Source organism: Triticum urartu, chromosome 2A (genome assembly GCF_056163025.1).
Source record: "Triticum urartu cultivar PI428250 chromosome 2A, HENAU_Tu73, whole genome shotgun sequence".
Taxonomy (NCBI): domain Eukaryota; kingdom Viridiplantae; phylum Streptophyta; class Magnoliopsida; order Poales; family Poaceae; genus Triticum; species Triticum urartu.
In genome coordinates, this window is record NC_141874.1 from 762,889,167 (window position 1) to 762,909,309 (window position 20,143).

Sequence of the window (20,143 nt, forward strand, 5' to 3'; positions counted from 1 at the left end):
CTTCTTGTGGAGGCACATATTTGTTTTTGTGAGAATTACAGTTGTGGATTCCGAAAAAAGAAAATAACATGCTTTTTTGTTGTTCCGCGAGAAGCACATATAAGGGAAAAACACCCCCCCCCACCCACCCACACACACACACAAAAACCATATAAGGGCAGTATGTTCATTTAATCAAACCATATACCCATCTATATATGTGATATGCACGAGGCATGTGCAAACCATATACCCATGTATATACAGTATGTGATATGTACGAGGCATCGTACCTACTTTTTTTATTAAACTTCAAAAAATGCTCATATCAATATAATAGATCCAAATTTTGCCAGCGCGTACGCATGCTCATGGCAGGCCTCCATGCAAAATGAGTTCGGACACCGATAGCAACGTTGTGTCATGTTTGGCTAGTTTTTTGGGGTTCTCACCAAAAAAAACCCTTAAAAAATGCATAAAATGTTAGAACTTAATGAAATTTATCATGAATGGTGATGCTTGTGTGTGCAAAAAAAAAATGGTCCATTTTATGATGTGGAAAAAAAGTGCATGCAGACTTGCTCTATCGGCCAACCCGAACCACCACCTTTGAACATGGTGTGCTTCTTGTCATACATGAAATGACATCAATTTTTTCCAGCACATGGGCATGCTCATGGTAGGCCTCCATGCAAAATCTGAAGGAATTCGGATATCAAACGCAGGTTGCGTCATGTTCGCTAATTGATATATTTTCATTTTTATTTTTCTACTTAATTTATGTACAGAATTTTTAATAGTGTTTTATTTCTTTACGTGAGCATGTTTCTTTTTAAACAAACAATAAACATGCATTTTTGTTTAAATGACCAATAGACGGACATTTTCCTTTAAATGACCAATAAACGAACAATTTTACTATTTAATGGATGTGCAGAAATTTAATTGTATTGATGTGAGCATTTATTTTTTAAACGAACAATTTTTTGACATGTCTGTACAATTTTTAAATGTGAATATTTGTAATTTATGAACAAAATTCTATAAATTAAACAGTTTTAAAAATTTTGAACAAAATTTCTTAAGGGCGAGCATTTTTGACAAATAAAAAAATTAATAGAAAAATGAAAAAGAAATAATAATAAAAGGACCGGTTCAACAATGGGCCGGCCCAGCCGCAAACTGACGTAGAGAATAAAATAGAAGTAAATATGCGCAAGCATTAGCATGTTCTAGTTGGTTAGTGTGGTACTCCTTGGATCAAGAGGTCTCAAGTTCAATTCATGTTACCTCAATTTATTTTTCTTTTAAAAGAAAGTGAAAAATAGATGAGGACGCTTCAATGTGAGTGACCTTTGGAAGGCCTTAGTTAACGATTTTTGGGTATCACTGTTTCTCGGGAGACATCCGAAAAACCGGTACCTCGAAATATCCACAAGGAAAAAAAATCCGTTGTTCGTAGTGCCATTTCTTTTCTTTTGTTCGACAGCATCAGCATGTGAAATCAGTCTATTCTAAGGCCAACTCCAACGCAACACGATCCAAAAGGATGCACATTTTGTTCCTTTTTGGTACATTTGGGTAGGCAAAACAGACAGCGGACAGGACACCACCATCGTACCCAACACGGAAGACCCATTTGAGACCGACAAGCAACTTTTTCAAAAGAAAAAAAAGATATGTCGCCTACACCACCAGACCACACACGCCTACCTCGAGCCCGTCGTGGAACTGGTGGAGAGGTCCACCGACCGGATCTCGACGGCCAAGTGGCGGGAGCTCCAAGGAGGCGGGCTAAAGGACAAACGGCGGTAGGAGCTCCAGCTCCTCGGGCTGGAGGAGGAGTGGCGGCGGGAGCTCCAGCTCGTCGGTGGAAATGGGATCGCCAACACCGGATGCGCAGCACCGACCGCCCACGTCGCCGCCCCGCCTTGCTTTGCCTAGCCAACAACGGGAACGCCGTCGCCACCTCAACTTGCCTTGCCTCACTGCCGCACCGCCTTGCCGCGTAACTGACCTTGTGTTGCCTCGCCGCCGGCCTCGTCTAGTCATCTGCCAATACGCGTGATAGCGACATGGTGGGTAGGCCAAAAGAGAAAAGGGAGAAGAGAGAGGGGGGAGGGGTGGATGGGTGGTGGGCTAGGCCGGACAAAAGGGCATAGATGGACGCATGGGTCTGTGTCCGCTTCAACCTAAATCTGACTCAAATTGACGACGGAAATGCGTTCAAGCGGACACAAAACAGTCAAAAAATACCATGGGACTCTGTGTTGGGGTGTTGTTTTTGTCATTGCAGACCCAAACGTACACGATCGAACGAAACGGATCCGTGCGATGCAGTTTGCCTAAGGAAGTCCTCTACCTTGCTTCATCAATCAAATCAATTAATCTATGACGATGACCCATTCAAAATGTGTACGATGCCTTTTAGTGGCATGCACATGGGATGGGACTGGGACCGAGCAAAGATTCCTGGTTTTGGAAGACGTGGATCAAGATGATTAATCAAAGTTCATTAGAAAAAAACAATGATAACCCCATATGCTGCACTGTACCATCGGTAACATGGGGTGGCGTGGATCTAGAGGCCAACTAAAGTTAATTAACTCTAGTGAACGTTAAATCTCAGGCTATGTCTGGTGGATGTCGGCTTGAGCGTGAATCTCCCTCCCACATCTCTTCTTCTGTATCTCAAAACTGCAAGAGGTGCGTTTGCTCAAGCTGGTTTCCCTGAGGAGCAGCCATGGCGGCACGGCCACATGCTGCAAGTGGTGACCGGCGCTCTTCGGCTTAGAGCAATCATCACAAGCGAAGGCTTCTCGATCTAGTCTGGTAAATCTCTTGCCCAGCTCATGGAAATCTCCTGCATTTTTTGTGCTCTAGAACCTGGGGGGGGGGGGGGGGGGGGGGGGGGGGGATGATTTCAAATGGGTGAACAGCCAAGGTGCGTAGTTTCTTATGTTTTGTTTATAAATATCCTTCATTCCAGCATCCTATCTATCTCTGGAATTTCTGACTTATATAATGCCCATATAAAGAGCTATCTATCTCTGGAATTTCTGACCTATATAATGCCCATACTACAGGTTCCTCTCAAGCATAGGTAGAAGCCAAGATTAAAAAAAGTTGGCCGGCAAGAGATGACCGGAATAATGGTGAGCGCTTCTACAGGCGCAATGAACTCCCTTCTGGGTAAGCTGACCACCCTCATGGGGGAACAGTTCGCCAAGATGAAGAACCTGCGAAAAGAGGTGAAGTACATCCATGATGAGCTTCACAGTATGAAGGATGCTCTTGGGAGACTTGCAGATGTGGACGAGCCAGATCCACAGACCAAGAGTTGGAGAAACACACTGCGGGAGTTGTCTTATGACATCGAGGACATCATTGACGACTTCATCCAAAACATTGGGGAGAAAGACAAGAAATCCGGGTTTGTTCGGAAGACGATTCGACGTCTCAAAACTTCAAGGGCCCGTCACAGGATTGCTGGACAGATTGAAGACATCAAGAAACTTGTGTATGAGACTAGTGATCGCCACAGAAGATATGACCTTGATAAGATTATCCCACAATCAAGTAATGTTGTTGCCATTGATCCACGAGTTAAAACACTATATGAAAAGGCGGCTAATCTTGTTGGCATGGAGGGGCCAAAGAATGAGCTTGTAGATTGGCTAATTGATGAGGAGAAGCAGCTCAAGGTCGTATCAGTTGTGGGATTTGGAGGTCTAGGCAAAACAACACTTGCCAATGAGGCATACCAGAGGCTAAAGGGCGATTTTGCCTATGGTGCATTCGTGCCAGTGTCCCAAACGCCAAACATTCCAAATCTTCTACGAAGTTTACTATCCCAACTTGGTACACAGCCACCTATTGATGCTTGCGATTCACATCTTATTGACAAACTAAGAGAATGTCTGCAGACTAAGAGGTACATACTATAGCACCTTGTATTATATTTTGTCATTGTCTTTGATAGCAAGATATCATAAGAATGCTTATTATACATGCCTAATTTGGTCTCAAAAAGAGAATGAAATATATTGTACAGATAATGTTTTTCTGGAAAACAAATCGGATCAGCCTATCAAACAGTCGAGGTGTTGAAACAATTATGCATATAGTAACTGCGCTTAACAATCTGTATGGGAAAATCAGTTTAAATGTGAATTGTTTACTAAGTTTCTTATGAATGAAAAATATTTCTTAAACAAAAGGTGTTAAATAATTTTAGCTTATATATTACGGTTTTTCTGTAATTTTGTGTTTGTCTTTGTTATCCAGCCACAACTAATAATTGATTGAAGGAAGTTAAATCTCTCGTGTTTAAACTTCTAATTTTTTGTAAGTGTTCTTAACATTATGTTGTATGTATGGCAGGTACTTGATTATAATTGATGATCTATGGGATGTATCAGCCTGGGAATTTATTAAATGTGCTTTCCCAGAAAATGATCTTGCCAGCAGAGTAATAGTGACTACACGAAGTCTAGAAGTTGCTACGGCATGTTGCTCCCCTCACCATGAGTACATTTTACAAATGAAACCCCTCAGCAACGAAGACTCAAGGAAGCTATTTTTTGGCAGGATATTTGGCTCGGAGGACATTTGCCCTAACCACCTCAGAGATGTTTCAGTTGAAATTCTGAACAAATGTGGTGGCTTGCCTCTTGCAATTATCAGCATAGCAGGCCTTCTAGCTAGTGAAGGTCCCAACGAAGAAGAGTGGGAACATGTACGGAATTCTTTGGGCTCGATGTCTGGAACAAAACTCACACTGAATGGGATGAGGCAAATCTTAAACCTCAGCTACAAAGATCTTCCATCTCATCTGAAGACTTGCTTGTTATATCTTGCTATGTATCCGGAGGACTACACCATACAGAGGTCCGATCTGGAACGCCAGTGGATGGCGGAAGGCTTCATTAGTAAAGAAAATGGACAAGATGTGGAGAAAAATGCAAGAAACTATTTCAATGAGCTTGTCAATAGGAGCCTTGTTCAGCCCGTAGAGTTTGATGTTGGAGGCGCAGTGACAACATGCAAAGTACATGATATGATGCTGGATCTTATCTTGTTTAAATGCAAAGAAGAGAATTTTCTCAGTATAGTGGACGGCTCAGAAGCCATTACAGAAGGGGAATATAAGGTTCGTCGGTTGTCTCTTCGTTTGAATGATTCAGATAATGGAATATTACCAGAAAATATAAGTTTGTCACAGGTTCGCTCCGTTATGATCTTTGGACACTCTGGTAAAATACCTCCTCTGTCAAAGTTCAAGTTCCTCCGAGTTCTTTTTGTCAAGGACTACAGTACAATGGACTTTACTGGAATGGGTGAACTGTATCAGCTAAGATATGTAATGATTGGCTACGGTTATGGTTTGCAGCTACCAAGACAGATTAGAGGGCTCCAGCAATTAGAAACACTTGTTACATACAATTCCAGTAGTATTCCATCTGATATAGTTCATCTGCCACACTTGTCGCATCTGGGTATTGGATATGCATGTAGGCTGCCTGATGGGATCGGAAACATGAAATCCCTGAGGTTTCTTAGGGAATTTAGTTTGGGTTTTGAATCACTAGATAACTGCAAGGGCCTTGGAGAGCTTACCAATATGAGAAATCTATCTTTGGCCGGCAAGTTCGAAGATGAGGACGCCAGGGTAAGAAAGATGGATGTTCTATGCTCTTCTTTGAGAAAACTTTGTAGGCTCGAGTCCCTGTACATACATAATATAAAAGGATGCATGGATGGTTTGTCACTTGCTCCCTGCAGCCTTCAGCGACTCTACGGCAGAGGTTCAGTTTCGTGGGACTGTTGGTTTTCCAGAGTCCCTGACTGGACGAGGGAGCTTCATAACCTCCATGAGTTGCAACTCCAAGTTGACGAGCTGCTTGATGATGGTGTTGGTATTCTTGGGGGGTTGCCCTCCCTCATCGACCTTGATTTACATGTCCGGGGACCACCAAAACAAATGATTATCATCGATGGAAGAGGAGCATTCCCTGTTCTAAAGCGTTTTGTGATCGGCTTGAGCAGAGCATCATACCTGATCTTCCAATCTGGGGCGATGCCCATGGTCCAGATGCTGGGGTTACGTTTCAAGATGGATGTACAGAAGCAGAACGGAGCCGGACCAGCCGGCATCGAGCACTTGGCTACACTGGAAGAGGTGTCTGCGCGTGTCTGCCTTCATGTGTGTTCCAAGGCTACGAAATCTCAAAAGAGCTGCGCTGAATCTGATTTCAGGAGTATTGTGGACAGGCATCCCGGGAATCCACGGACTCTAGTCCGCTTTTGGAACTGGCCGAGTTTTAAAGAGGAGTAATTTCTGCTTCGACTCTGCAGCTAGCATGCAGCTGGTACGCGCGTTTCCACTCTCGCGTTTGATTGCTTGTTTGTCTCGTGAGTCCTGTAGCCTGATACGCGCTTTACTGTGTTATTATTACTCATTAGTGAATACTTATCCCAGTAGCCTGATTTCCACCAAACTAAATATAGGTGTACGCTCAAGTTCACATTCCCGGTCGAATTTTGAAAATAAGGTGTTACGTGTTTAAACAGTTGGAAGAAAGGTATTTTCTTTCTCACCAGGAACAATTGTGAGTACCCTGCTAATTCACATCATTTTTTAGTATGATTTCATTGTTGGTAATTAATACTACTACTATATTTATTTGTACTGTACGTATGTTGTGCTACCCTGCTAAGGTCTTCTCTTCCATGCACGGTGTGATGTACAGCTTTCGCTTTCGATTCTTGAGATAGATTTCCTCATGGTTTTGTGGTCTTTGTGGTATTCTTCAATTTCTTGTGGCAACTTTTATTGTTACGTTAACGTGAGAAATGAACTAGCACGAGTGGTTCTGATGAACTCCCTCACCTGTGTAATTTCAGAGAGGTCTGACCTGTCTCAATGATATTGGTTTGTAGGAAATGAAGTGGATGTCAATTCCTATTGATTGGGATAGCTTTGTGAGGACGACAACAATGGAATGCTGCAAGCAGATGTCTACCAATATGTACAAGTCACAACGGATGGAGATAAATTGTTAGATGGACTGCTGCATGCATCTTCGCTTATTGTGCCACCTGATTCCATTTACTCTTGGTGAACATTCAATTCATTATTTCACCGAGATGAATTGTTAGATGGACTGCTGGACGCATCTTCACTACATTATCTCACTGAGCTGCATTCTGTTACCTCTATGGGATGAATGATGACCACGTTTTTGTTGTGCTTGTAATAAGGGTTGGTGCTGGGCAGGAGCTTGCACTGTCATAGATGGTTGCTTGCCCCTTCCTCCCAGCTTTTCCAGCCTCCGAATTATCTTTTTCATTTGTTTTGGTGTGCTTATTCTGTATTGAACTGAACATTCCTTGTTTGAAGATTCAGCTTGTTGAAAACACAATTCATTTATTCGAGATGTATTGTAATTTGCTCAGTTTCTCTGTAACTCTGCGATGAAATGATATTTCACGCATTTCATTGGAGGTTGTAGCACCTGCCCAGCATTACCAGGGCCTCATCTTACTAGGTGTCTTCTATGTTTCGTATATGCCGCGAGAAACACCAGGTAAGTACATATGTAAAATTTCGAGCACACTTGATTGATGTTAAAAAAGCGGGGCTTAAGGGGGACGGATCCCTCCCTTAATTGTCAGTTCTTATGTGGAAGTGAGACCTCTGCGAAATAACCGCGGATAGCACCCCAGCAGAGTCGTGGTACAATTCGAAAATCAGTGGGCGGGTTGATGCAAGCAGCTGCTTCACTACCGCCGATCTGCTCAATGCCTATGGGCCTACATACATACACTGGTTGTAAGTATTACAGTACAGCCGTATGTACCTACTGAATGGATATGTCACTTACTTCCAGTGTAAACAAATATAAGACATTTTTGGTCACTAAAGATGAAGGACGAAGGAACAAGAATGCTCTCGTCTCATGTTCTTTTTTTCTAGCGCCACCATAAAGTACGTAAGTACTTAAACTAGTGATCGATCACTGGTAGACCAGAAAAACCGCCAGGGCTATTTCTCGCCTATTCTGAGAGCTACAGTAGCCTCGCCTCGGACGCAGAGCTGGTTCCTTTTCAGGAGGCCAGCTTGTAAAATGGTTTTTAGGAAGGTTCTATTGGCCGGTTTGGACCGATTTTCAAACCTTTCGGCAATTTCTTTTCTGTGCTCTGTGTTTTTCCTTTATCATTTTTTCAGAGTTTCTTCTATGTTTCGTATTCATTTTTTGTTTTTTTGTTTTACTATTCATTATTCGTAGTTTTATGTTTGGTTTTCAACAGTTTTTTTGGGTTTCAGTTGTCGGCGTTTCTATATCGGTTTATTTTGTGCTTTATTTTTTCTAAAAAAATATTCGATACACGTCTACTTTTTCATACATATTATACATTTTTTATACACATCGCGAATTTTTTATACCCGTTCTCAGTTTTTCGTATTTATGAGGAAAATTTATACATGTTTAACATTTCGAAATACATGATTATCATTTTCTAAAAATATATGTTTGATATCTACTTTTCATATGTATTCTACATTATTTTACATAAGGAACATTATTTAAGTATAATTTTATAAATTTCAAACACATGATTATATTTTTCAAATATATGTTTTTGAAAATAAAATAAAACATGTGTTAAATAATTTTGTCAAAAACACTTTGAGATTTTTATTTAATGATATGAAACATTATTTTCAACTACATGAACATTTATTTTACCTTGTATGAACATTTTTAAATGTCACAAACACATTTATGGAAATATGTGAACTATTTATAAAGTGTCTCGTGCATTTTTTGAATGTTATGAAGCATTGTATTCTGAATCACAGGAACTTTTGTTTATATTGTATAACCATTTTTAAAAACTTCACGTACATTTTATTGAAACGCGGGAACAGTTTGAAATGTCAGGAACATCTCTTAAATATTATGAACAGAGTTGCTCGAATTTTATTATTCTCACAATGTTAAAAAATTATCTTCGGACAATGAATGTTTTTTTGTAATTTCAGTATCATGTTGTCCACTGAAAAATGTAAGTAAATTTAATAAAAATAATAATTATGTGCTTTTGATACCTAACGTTCGTCGCGTGATGGCTTGGTCCATTTAAGGGGGCGACTCAGGTGAGCGAACACTTTATCTCGTTCTAAACACATTATTGGCAGTACTTACTGTGGTTACTCCAAAAAAAGTCCTAAAATTGCTGCAGTAGAAAATAATTAAATTAGGAAAACTACTAAATTTCCAAAATTCTCACGAAAATTGAATAATATTTTTTCTTATAAAGAACATTCTTGTTTTCTCCAAATTATAAAATTTCTGCGACTTCTAAATAATGTTTGTGTTTAAATGAATGTCCTTGGATTATTTTTTAATGCTTCCAATTATTTGTCTAATTTCAACACTTGTTCTCTAATTTATAAAACTGTTTGTGTATTCCAACAAGTTCACATTAAATTATAAAATTTGGAGTTTGAAAAACTGTACTTATTCTGAAAATTATGTCGAACCAACACAACCTGGAATAGGATCAAACCAAAAACACAATAGCATTGAACTAAAAGAAAACGAAACAAAAAGTGGAATACAAACGAACAGAACAAAACAAAATCGATGGAACTGATCAATACATTGGCCAGGACCATAGAGTGATGCCTTGTGCCTCGGCATCTAGATGTAGTATGACTCAAATAGGGATTACTCCACGGGAGCTCCTATACGGCGGCGCCTTCTGCCCCCGGAATCAACTAGCGCTCATACACGCCTGAGTGGGCCGCGGACCAAAAACGAGCTTGGCTCCCACTGCTCGATCGCTCCACCTACACGCCGACTCCTTTTCCTAGCTCGGCCGCGGGAAACTTTTTTTCTTACTTTTTTTTCTGTTGGCCTGGTAGAAAAACCGGGCGTGTTTTTTAGTACTTGCGAAAAAAATGTGAAATCAAAAAACGAAAATTGTAAAGGAAAAAGTTCATCCATTTCGACCAAAAAGTTATCATCGATTTTGAAGAAAATTTCATCAATTTAAAAAGAAAATCAAAAATTGGGAAACGATCATCGATTTTTTTTAAATAAATATCACCGATATTGAACAAAAAGTTCAACGATTTTGGAAAAAAATTTGAATTGAGAAAAAAGTTACAATTTGAAAACGTTCACAAAAAAATTAAAAAAGGTTCCTCAACTTAGGAAAATAGTTCACATATTTAAAAAATTGTTCATCCATTCTAAAATGGTAAAAAATCATCAAAAAATTCATTAATTTTGAAAAAACAGATCAATGATTGAAAAAGTTCACAAATTTAAGAAACGGAAAAAAGAAATAGAAAAATAAAAATAAAAGAGAAAAGGAAAAGGAAAAGAAAATGGAAAGAAAGAACAAAAGGATGAAAACTGAGTTGATAATCACAAGAAGTATGATGTCTCTGGTTGGTATACCTGGCCATCCCTCGGGCCGGGCCTAACCAAGCCCGACGCAGAAAACCCAGACCCAGGCCTGGCCCAGCCCAGGCGTCAGGCCTACAAATCAGGCCCAAGACCGGGTCGCCTGTGTAAAAGCCTGTTAGGCCTCGGTCCTCGGGACGAGCCTCTTTGTTAAATCGCTCTCTTTAGCTACCCGATCACTTGTCAAACTTTCCGATGAGCTTGAAAGTTGCCGTATGATCACCTTGTTACAGATGACGTTTGAGCAACCCCAAAGCCCATCGTCTGGTAGGAAGTGACCGAGATACTCTTATGTTCTGAGGAACTAAGAATAGAGTATAACAGACAAGAATATGGTTGATTCAATGTGATCGCTCTTCTAACATCATACCCTCAATGTTGTTTTAGGACTATCGTTACACTTGATGATATTCTAAGATCCGGAAACCAACAACACTTGAGCCGATCTTAGAAGCGAGACCGGGAACCTATTGTTACCGTTTATTACTTCACACATGCATATGAGTTTTCCATTGAATCGCATATTCCAGAATCATAGCAGTTATAGCATGAAATATAAACTCTTAATTATGAATAACGAAAATATAATAATACAACATTACAACCTCTAGGGCACATTTCCAACAGTGAGGTGCTCTGGTGTGGTGCCATGGAGGCGTGTGGGAAGACCGGCGAGCTCCTGGATGTTGGGGAACGTAGTATTTCAAAAATTTGCCAACGATCACGCAAAATCTATCTAGAAGAAGCATAGCAACGAGCGGGGAGAGTGTGTCTACGTACTCTCGTAGACCGAAAGCGGAAGCGTTTAGTAACGCGGTTGATATAGTCGAACGTCTTCGCGATCCAACCGATCCAAGTACCGAACGTACGGCACCACCGCATTCAGCACACGTTCAGCTCGATGATGTCCCTGAACTCTTGATCCAGTTGAGGCCGAGGGAGAGTTCCGTCAGCACGACGGCGTGGCGACGGTGATGATGAAGTTACCGCACCCCTAAAAAAATTAAAGGTCGAAAGTGTATAAGGTGTATATTCGGGTTACTTTTTCTGTCCAAAACTGAAAACTGACGGTTATTTTACAGTTGAATGAGATATAAGGGATCTACTAAAAAATGCTCTAAGGAAGTCCTCTACCTTTGCTTCATCAATCAGATCAATTAATCTATGACGATGACCCATTCAAAATGTGTACGGTGCCTTGAGTGGCTTGCACATGGGATGGAATACTGGGAGCGAGGAAAGATTCCAGGCTTTGGAAGACGTGATTTAAGATGATTAATCAAAGTTCATTAGCAAAAGGGACGACGGTCGTGGGTCTTCCCCCACGCGTCTCCTCGTGGGCCCGCAAACCATTTCCTTATCCCATCGCTTAATCAACACAACATTTTCTCCCCCAAATCAGAGCACACCCCTTGCTGGCTTGCTGCTCCTGCGGCGAGCAGCCATCATCCACCTCCCCGCGCTGCTCCTCCGACGAGCGGCGGCCATCCACCCGGCCCCTCGTTGCTCCGGCGAGCGGTCGCCCATCCATCCGCGAGGCCGTGCGGCACCCCATCTTGCTATTCCTGCACCTTGAAGGTGTTTCAACGGCGGCGCCGGGGTGCTTCAACCGGCGGCGAGCAGGAGTGGTAACCTGCCGACAGAGAAGCTGGATCTCAAGGGTGCGAGAGGTGCGTTTCCTCAAGTTGGTTTCCCTGAGGAGCAGCCATGGCGGCATGGCCACATGCCGCAAGTGGGGACTGTTGCTCTTCGGCTTAGAGCAATCATCACAAGCGAAGGTTTCTCGATCTACTCTGGTAAATCTCTTGCCCAGCTCATGGTAATCTCCCTGCTCTTTTTTTTGCTCTGGAACCTTACGAAGTACATGTATAGGACTAATTTCTTATGTTTTGTTTATAAATATCCTTCATTCCAGCATGCTATCTATCATTCTATCTCTGGAATTTCTGACCTATATAATGCCCATACTACAGGTTCCTCTCAAGCATAGGTAGAAGCCAAGATTAAAAAAAGTTGGCCGGCAAGAGATGACCGGAATAATGGTGAGCGCTTCTACAGGCGCTATGAACTCCCTTCTGGGTAAGCTGACCGCCCTCATGGGGGAACAGTTCGCCAAGATGAAGAACCTGCGAAAAGAGGTGAAGTACATCCGTGATGAGCTTGGCAGTATGAAGGATGCTCTCGGGAGACTTGCAGATGTGGACAAGCCAGATCCACGGACCAAGAGTTGGAGAAACACACTGCGGGAGTTGTCTTATGACATCGAGGACATCATTGATGACTTCATCCAAAACATTGGGGAGAAAGACAAGAAATCTGGGTTTGTCCGCAAGACGATTCGACGTCTCAAAACTTCAAGGGCCCGTCACAGGATTGCTGGACAGATTGAAGAGATCAAGAAACTTGTGCACGAGACTAGTGATCGCCACAGAAGATATGACCTTGATAAGCTTATCCGCCAATCAAGTAATGTTGTTGCCATTGACCCACGAGTTAAAACACTCTATGAAAAGGCGGCTAACCTTGTTGGCATGGAGGGGCCAAAGAATGAGCTTGCAGATTGGCTAATTGATGAGGAGAAGCAGCTTAAGGTGGTAGCAGTTGTGGGATTTGGAGGTCTAGGCAAAACAACACTTGCCAATGAGGTATACCAGAGGCTAAAGGGCGATTTTGCCTATGGTGCATTTGTGCCGGTGTCCCAGATGCCAAACATTCCAAATCTTCTACGAAGTTTACTATCCCAACTTGGTACACAGCTGCCTATTGATGCTTGCGATTCACATCTTTTTGACAAACTAAGAGAATGTCTTCAGACTAAGAGGTGCATACTATTGCTCCTTGTATTATATTTTGTCATTGTCTTTGATAGCAAGATATCGTAAGGATACTTATTATACATGCCTAATTTGGTCGCAAAAAGAGGATGAAATATATTGTGTAGATAATGTTTTTCTGGAAAAAAATCTGATCAGCCTATCAAACAGTAGAAGTGTTGAAACAATTATGCGTATAGTAACTGCAGTTAACAATCTGTATGAGAATATCTGTTTAACTTTCAATTGTTTACTAAGTTTATTATGAATGAAAAGTATTACGTTTTTTCTGTAATTTTGTGTTTGTTTTTGTTATCCAGCCACGACTAATAATTGAATAAAGGAAGTTCAATCTCTCTTGTTTAAATTTCTATTTTTTTTATAAGTGTTCTTAACATTTTGTTGTATGTATGGCAGGTACTTGATTGTAATTGATGATCTATGGGATGTATCAGCCTGGGAATTTATTAAATGTGCTTTCCCAGAAAATGATCTTGCCAGCAGAGTAATAGTGACTACAAGAAGTCTAGAAGTTGCTACGGCATGTTGCTCCCCTCACCATGAGTACATTTTACAAATGAAACCCCTCAGCAACGAAGACTCAAGAAAGCTATTTTTTGGCAGGATATTTGGCTCGGAGGACATTTGCCCTAACCACCTCAGAGATGTTTCAGTTGAAATTCTGAACAAATGTGGTGGCTTGCCTCTTGCAATTATCAGCATAGCAGGCCTTCTAGCTAGTGAAGGTCCCAACGAAGAAGAGTGGGAACATGTACGGAATTCTTTGGGCTCGATGTCTGGAACAAAACTCACACTGAATGGGATGAGGCAAATCTTAAACCTCAGCTACAAAGATCTTCCATCTCATTTGAAGACTTGCTTGTTATATCTTGCTATGTATCCGGAGGACTACACCATACAGAGGTCCGATCTGGAACGCCAGTGGATGGCGGAAGGCTTCATTAGTAAAGAAAATGGACAAGATGTGGAGAAAAATGCAAGAAACTATTTCAATGAGCTTGTCAATAGGAGCCTTGTTCAGCCCGTAGAGTTTGATGTTGGAGGCGCAGTGACAACATGCAAAGTACATGATATGATGCTGGATCTTATCTTGTTTAAATGCAAAGAAGAGAATTTTCTCAGTATAGTGGACGGCTCAGAAGCCATTACAGAAGGGGAATATAAGGTTCGTCGGTTGTCTCTTCGTTTGAATGATTCAGATAATGGAATATTACCAGAAAATATAAGTTTGTCACAGGTTCGCTCCGTTATGATCTTTGGACACTCTGGTAAAATACCTCCTCTGTCAAAGTTCAAGTTCCTCCGAGTTCTTTCTGTCGAGAACCACAGTACAATGGACTTTACTGGAATGAGTGAACTATATCAGCTAAGATATGTAATGGCTGGTACCGGTTTTGGTTTGCAGCTACCAAGACAGATTAGAGGGCTCCAGCAATTAGAAACCCTTGTTACATACAATTCCAGTAGTATTCCATCTGATATAGTTCATCTGCCACACTTGTCGCATCTGGGTATTGGATATGCATGTAGGCTGCCTGATGGGATCGGAAACATGAAATCCCTGAGATTTCTTATGGAATTTAGTTTGGGTTTTGAATCACTAGATAACTGCAAGGGCCTTGGAGAGCTTACCAATATGAGAAATCTATCTTTGGCCGGCAAGTTCGAAGATGAGGACGCCAGGGTAAGAAAGATGGATGTTCTATGCTCTTCTTTGAGAAAACTTTGTAGGCTCGAGTCCCTGTACATACATAATATAAAAGGATGCATGGATGGTTTGTCACTTGCTCCCTGCAGCCTTCAGCGACTCTACGACAGAGGTTCAGTTTCGTGGGACTGTTGGTTTTCCAGGGTCCCTAACTGGACGAGGGAACTTCATAACCTCCGTGAGTTGCAACTCCAAGTTGACGAGCTGCTCGATGATGGTGTTGGTATTCTTGGGAGGTTGCCCTCCCTCCTCGACCTTGATTTACAGGTCCGAAGATCACCAAAACAAATGATTATCATCGATGGAAGAGGAACATTCCCTGTTCTAAAGCGTTTTGAGATCGGCTTGAGCAGAGCATCATACCTGATCTTCCAATCTGGGGCGATGCCCATCGTCGAGAGGCTGGGGTTAACTTTCAACATCGATGTACAGAAGCAGAACGGAGCCGGACCAGCCGGCATCGAGCAATTGGCTGCACTGGAAGAGGTGTCTGCGCGTATCTCATGCGTCAAGGCTACGGAATCTCAAAAGAGCTGCGCTGAATCTGATTTCAGGAGTATTGTGGACAGGCATCCCGGGAATCCACGGACTCTAGTCCGCTTTTGGTACTGGCCGGTTTGTATGGAGGACTAATTTCTGCTTCGACTCTGCAGCAAGTTTCCACCTACAGTATCCCAGGCCCCCCTGCTTGATATGTGCTTTATTGCGTTGCTATTATCAGTAATCGTTTCTTTATCATGGCAAGGTTTTCCTGCTATTATCATTAATTCGAATGAGGTATTCCACATCATTTTTCTTGTTTGATTTCATTCTTGCTAATTAATACTACTATATTTGTGCTATTCTTTGATCGTGGTTCTGTGATCTTTGTGCTATTCTTTTAATTTCTTTTAGGCTACTTTATGTTAGATTAACGTGAGAAATGAACCAGCACGAGTGGTTCTGATGAACTCCCTCACCTGCGTAATTTCAGAGATGTTTAACTTGTCTCAATGATATTGGTTTGTAGGAAATGAAAAGGATGTCAATTCCTATTGATTAACTGGGGTAGCTTTGTGAGGACAACAATGGTATGCTGCAACTAGATGTCTACCAATATATACAAGTCACAACGGATGCAGATGAATTGTTAGATGGACTGCTGGACGCATCTTCGCTTCTTGTGCCACCTGATTCCATTTACCCTTAGTGAACATTCAATTCATTATCTCACCGAGTTGCATCTCGTTACCTCTATGGATGAATGATGACCACGTTTTTGTTGTGCTTGTAATAAGGGTTGGTGCTGGGCAGGAGCTTGCACTGTCATAGATGGTTGCTTGCCCCTTCCTCCCAGCTTTTCCAGCCTCCGAATTATCCTGTTCATTTATTTTCGTGTGCTTGCTCTGTATTGAACTGAACATTCCTTGTTTGAAGATTCAACTTGTTGAAGAGACAGTTTATTCGAGATGTATTGTAATTTGTTCAGTTCTACTGTAACTTTTTTGAGCATCAGTACAAACACAAGCGCTCATATAACTTTGTGATCAAATGCTGTTTCACTCATTTTTCCGTTGGAGGTTGTAGCACCTGCTCTGCATTACAAGGGCCTCATCGCACTAGGTGTCAGGATAACATAGCTGAGTTACTTGATGCAATTTTGGCTTAGAGGAACACCAAGTCAGATCTGTCTGCGAAATAACCGTCTGATAGCACCCCAGCAGTCGCCATGATGATTCGAACACGGCCGGGTGGGCGGATTGATGCATGCAGCTGCTTCACTACCGCCGATCTGCTCAATGCCCATGGACCTACGTACATACACTGTTTGTAAGCATTACTTTACAGTACAGCCGTATGTACCTACTGAATGGACATGTCATCTACTTCCTCTGTAAATATATATAAGATGTTTTACATCACTGTATACGTTGATCTTTTTCTGAATTAATATATGTTGATCTTTTTCTTGAATCATATTGTAATATAAATTTTTTAACCTGCAGGAACATTTATTTTACCTTCTTTACATATTTTTTTAAATGTCACAAACACATTTTTGGAAACGTGTGAACTTGATCTAAAATGTCATGTATAATTTTGAATGTTATGAAACATTGTTTTTTAGAATAGAAAAGCATTTTTTTTAAATTTCACATACATTTTCTGAAACAAGGGAACAGTTTTAAATGCAAGAAATTTTAAAATTATAAAAGTTGCACAAATTTTATTATTTGCACTATATTAATATTTTTATGTATACGTGATGAATGTTTTTTTAAATTTAAGTAAAAATATTCCAATTAATAAATGTAAGAAAAAGTTATAAAAATAGTAGTAATGTGCTCTAGAGGCCCAAAGAGCATCCCGCAATGGGGAAGCCCATTTAAGTGAGCACCTGAGGTGAGCGAACACATCGTCTCCAGGGATCCTATACGGCGCGTACGGCCCATTTCGGGGTTTAACCCCAACCGGTTTTGGGAAGGTTTTCGAACCTTCCCTGAACCGGGTTTTCATGTTTTTCTTTCGGGTTTTCTTTTTCTTTTTCCGTTTTTTCTTTTCCTTTTTCTATTTTCTTTTCATTTTTTATTTTCTTTTATGTTTTCATTTTTATTCTTGTTTTTCAATTTCCGAAAATCTATTAATTCACGATTTGATTTGAAAATCATATATTTTAGAGTGATGAACATTTTTTCCAAAATCGTGGTTTTATTTTTTACTAAATCGTTACTGTTAAATCATGAATTTTTTTTTCAAACGGTGAACATTTCTTAAAACTAATGAACATTTTTGTTGAAATCCTGAACAATTTTTTAGAAATTTGTGAACATTCTCATAAGTCGTGAACATGTTTTTCAAATAATGAACATTTATTTTGAAATAATGAACATTTTAAAATTAAAGACTACTTTTTCAAAATCATGAACAGTTTTTTTCAAATTCTTTAGCTTTTTTAGCATTACCGAACAATTTTTTTTTGAATCGTGAACATTTTTTCCAAATTCTTGAACATTTTTTGAATTAGCGAACATTTGTCTGAATTTTCTAAATTTTGAACATTTTTTTAAGTTTGTGAACATATTTTTACAAATTCATGAACAGTTTTTGAATTCCAGAGCATATTTCCGTAGTCATGATTTACTTATTTTGTGAACAGTTTTCAATTCCATGAACATTTTTTTGAAATCATGATCATTGTTTTAAATTCATTAACATTTTGAAAATTTGTGAACATTTTTTGCCAAATTCATGAACAATTTTTGAATTACCGAGCATCTTTTTGGAAATCATGTTTTTTTTGAAATCATGATTATTTTATTCAAAATTAGCAACTTTTTGAAATTTAGGACCTTTTTTTATCCCGAAATATTGGCAAAAAGAGAAAAAGAAAAGGAAAAAAGAAAAAGGAAACATCCGCAAAAAACAACAGGCAGCGTCCCGGCCACACATGGGCCGGCCCAGAAGAGGAGCTGGGGGTGCGTGCCCGCTTCCTTTGCAGCGCGTGCTGCGCCCTCGGGGTTCCTACGCGCACCGCTCCGGGGAGCCACGTAGCACGTACCCCCGGGACCTCCTATGCGCCGCTCTTTGCGTCCGATTCGCAAGCGCCGCACAGGTACAGCCCCCCGAATGGGCCGGCCCATCGTCGCGACGAAACAGCAAAATCATCACCTAAAATTATAACGCGAAGGGGGGGATCGGTCCCTGCATGTGGAGCTAGTATACTCTTGTCACTAACCAGGCGAGCTAACTACCTCCTTCGGTCATATCTAACGCGGGTACTTTAAAAGATCATCTACTACATATCTAACACCCCCACCTAGAAACCTTAAACATTGGATATGTTCAAAAAATTTAAAAATTCAAAAATTGTTCGCGTTTGCTGAATGCTAGAAGAACAACTAAAATACTTGAACAAAGTTTTGATAAAATGAACACTTTTTAAAATCCCGAACATTTTTTGAATTTAGAGAACAAAATTTTGTACCCAAACGTTATGTTTGAGAGAAAAAGTTAAGTTCGTATGAAATATGTGAACATTCTTTAAAACTGCCGAACAAAATTTGAAATATGTGAAAAAAAATTTGAAATGGGAAAATTTTACGAAACTCACGAACAAAAATTTCAAACTTGAACATTTTCTGAAAAAATGAAAACAAAATTTGAAAAGGAACATTTACTGAAACTCACGAACAAGAATTGAAAAAACGAACATTTTTCTTAATTTGCGAACAAATTTTGCAAAGTTGTGAAATTGTGAAAAAAACATAAAAAGAAAAAGAAACTAAAAAAAGAAAAGAGAAACAAAATTTGAAGATGAGAAATTTTTTTTAACTTTGAATAATTTTTTGAAAGCATGAACATTTTTTCAAGTCAGGAACAAAAATTGAAAATGAGAACATTTTTTAAAGTTTTGAACAATTTTTTTGAAAGGATGAACAAAATTTGAAAATGAGAATATTTTGTGAAGTTTTGAACAATTTTTTGAAAGCATGAACAAAATTTGAAAAATGAGAACATTTTGTGAAGTTTTGAACAATTGTGAGCAACACAAAAAAATTGCAAAAATAATAATATAACTTTGAAAAGAGAAAAAAAACGAAAAAATGAAAAAGAAAAAGAAAACAGGAAAACAAGAAACATAAAAAACAAAAAAAAGATAAAAAGGAAAACAGAAAAAGAAAAAAGAACATTAAAACAAAAAAGAAAAAGTAACAGTAAAAGAAAAGAAACAAAAAGGGGTAAAGGGGGAAATAGAAAAACCGGTTCAGGAACCTTCTAGAAGGTTTCCAAAACCAGAAAAACCGGCTGGGATCTACCTAGAAGATTCCCAAAACCGGGTTCGCTTTAACGTTTGAACGGGCCGGCCCATCCTAACGCGCTCGTCAATCTGCCTGTGCGTCCGGTCGACTACTTGCCGCAAAGAGCGGCAAATAGGAAATTCCCGTACCCCCCCCCCCCCCCCTCCCTCTCGCTCGCTGCTGTTAACATGGGCCGGCCCATTTTGGGGTTTCACCCCCAACTGGTTTTGTGAAGGTTCTAGAACCTTCCCTAAACCGGATTTTTCGTTTTTTTTCTTTAACTTTTTCTGTTTCCTTTTCGTTTTTTCTTTACATATATGTTTTAATTTTTACTCTTTTTTTTCCAATTTCCGAAAATCTATT

At 40.1% G+C, this 20,143-nt stretch overlaps 2 protein-coding genes across 5 annotated transcripts; both read left to right on the forward strand.

The window, feature by feature from the left end:
• The first annotated feature begins 2,532 nt into the window (after positions 1-2,532).
• On the forward strand, positions 2,533-7,415 carry LOC125540527 (disease resistance protein RGA5-like). Of its 3 annotated transcripts, none has more exons than XR_015617768.1 (5): positions 2,533-2,811; positions 3,066-3,913; positions 4,363-6,350; positions 6,490-6,590; positions 6,922-7,415. XR_015617768.1 is itself a non-coding variant. In XM_087545594.1 (4 exons), exons 2-3 carry the CDS (start codon positions 3,120-3,122, stop codon positions 6,314-6,316), a joined length of 2,748 nt encoding a protein of 915 aa, XP_087401720.1. In that variant the 5' UTR covers positions 2,533-2,811; positions 3,066-3,119; the 3' UTR covers positions 6,317-6,350; positions 6,922-7,414. The 3 variants fall into 3 exon arrangements, 1 of the variants encoding a protein (XP_087401720.1); XR_015617767.1 differs by having other exon boundaries at positions 6,490-6,563; XM_087545594.1 differs by lacking the exon at positions 6,490-6,590 and having other exon boundaries at positions 6,922-7,414.
• Positions 7,416-11,816: 4,401 nt separating this feature from the next.
• LOC147988014 (disease resistance protein RGA5-like) lies at positions 11,817-16,488 on the forward strand. Of its 2 annotated transcripts, none has more exons than XM_087545596.1 (4): positions 11,817-12,279; positions 12,434-13,281; positions 13,691-15,779; positions 16,012-16,488. In XM_087545596.1, exons 2-3 carry the CDS (start codon positions 12,488-12,490, stop codon positions 15,633-15,635), a joined length of 2,739 nt encoding a protein of 912 aa, XP_087401722.1. In that variant the 5' UTR covers positions 11,817-12,279; positions 12,434-12,487; the 3' UTR covers positions 15,636-15,779; positions 16,012-16,488. The 2 variants fall into 2 exon arrangements, with proteins under 2 accessions (XP_087401722.1, XP_087401721.1); XM_087545595.1 differs by having other exon boundaries at positions 11,817-12,256.
• Positions 16,489-20,143: the final 3,655 nt, after the last annotated feature.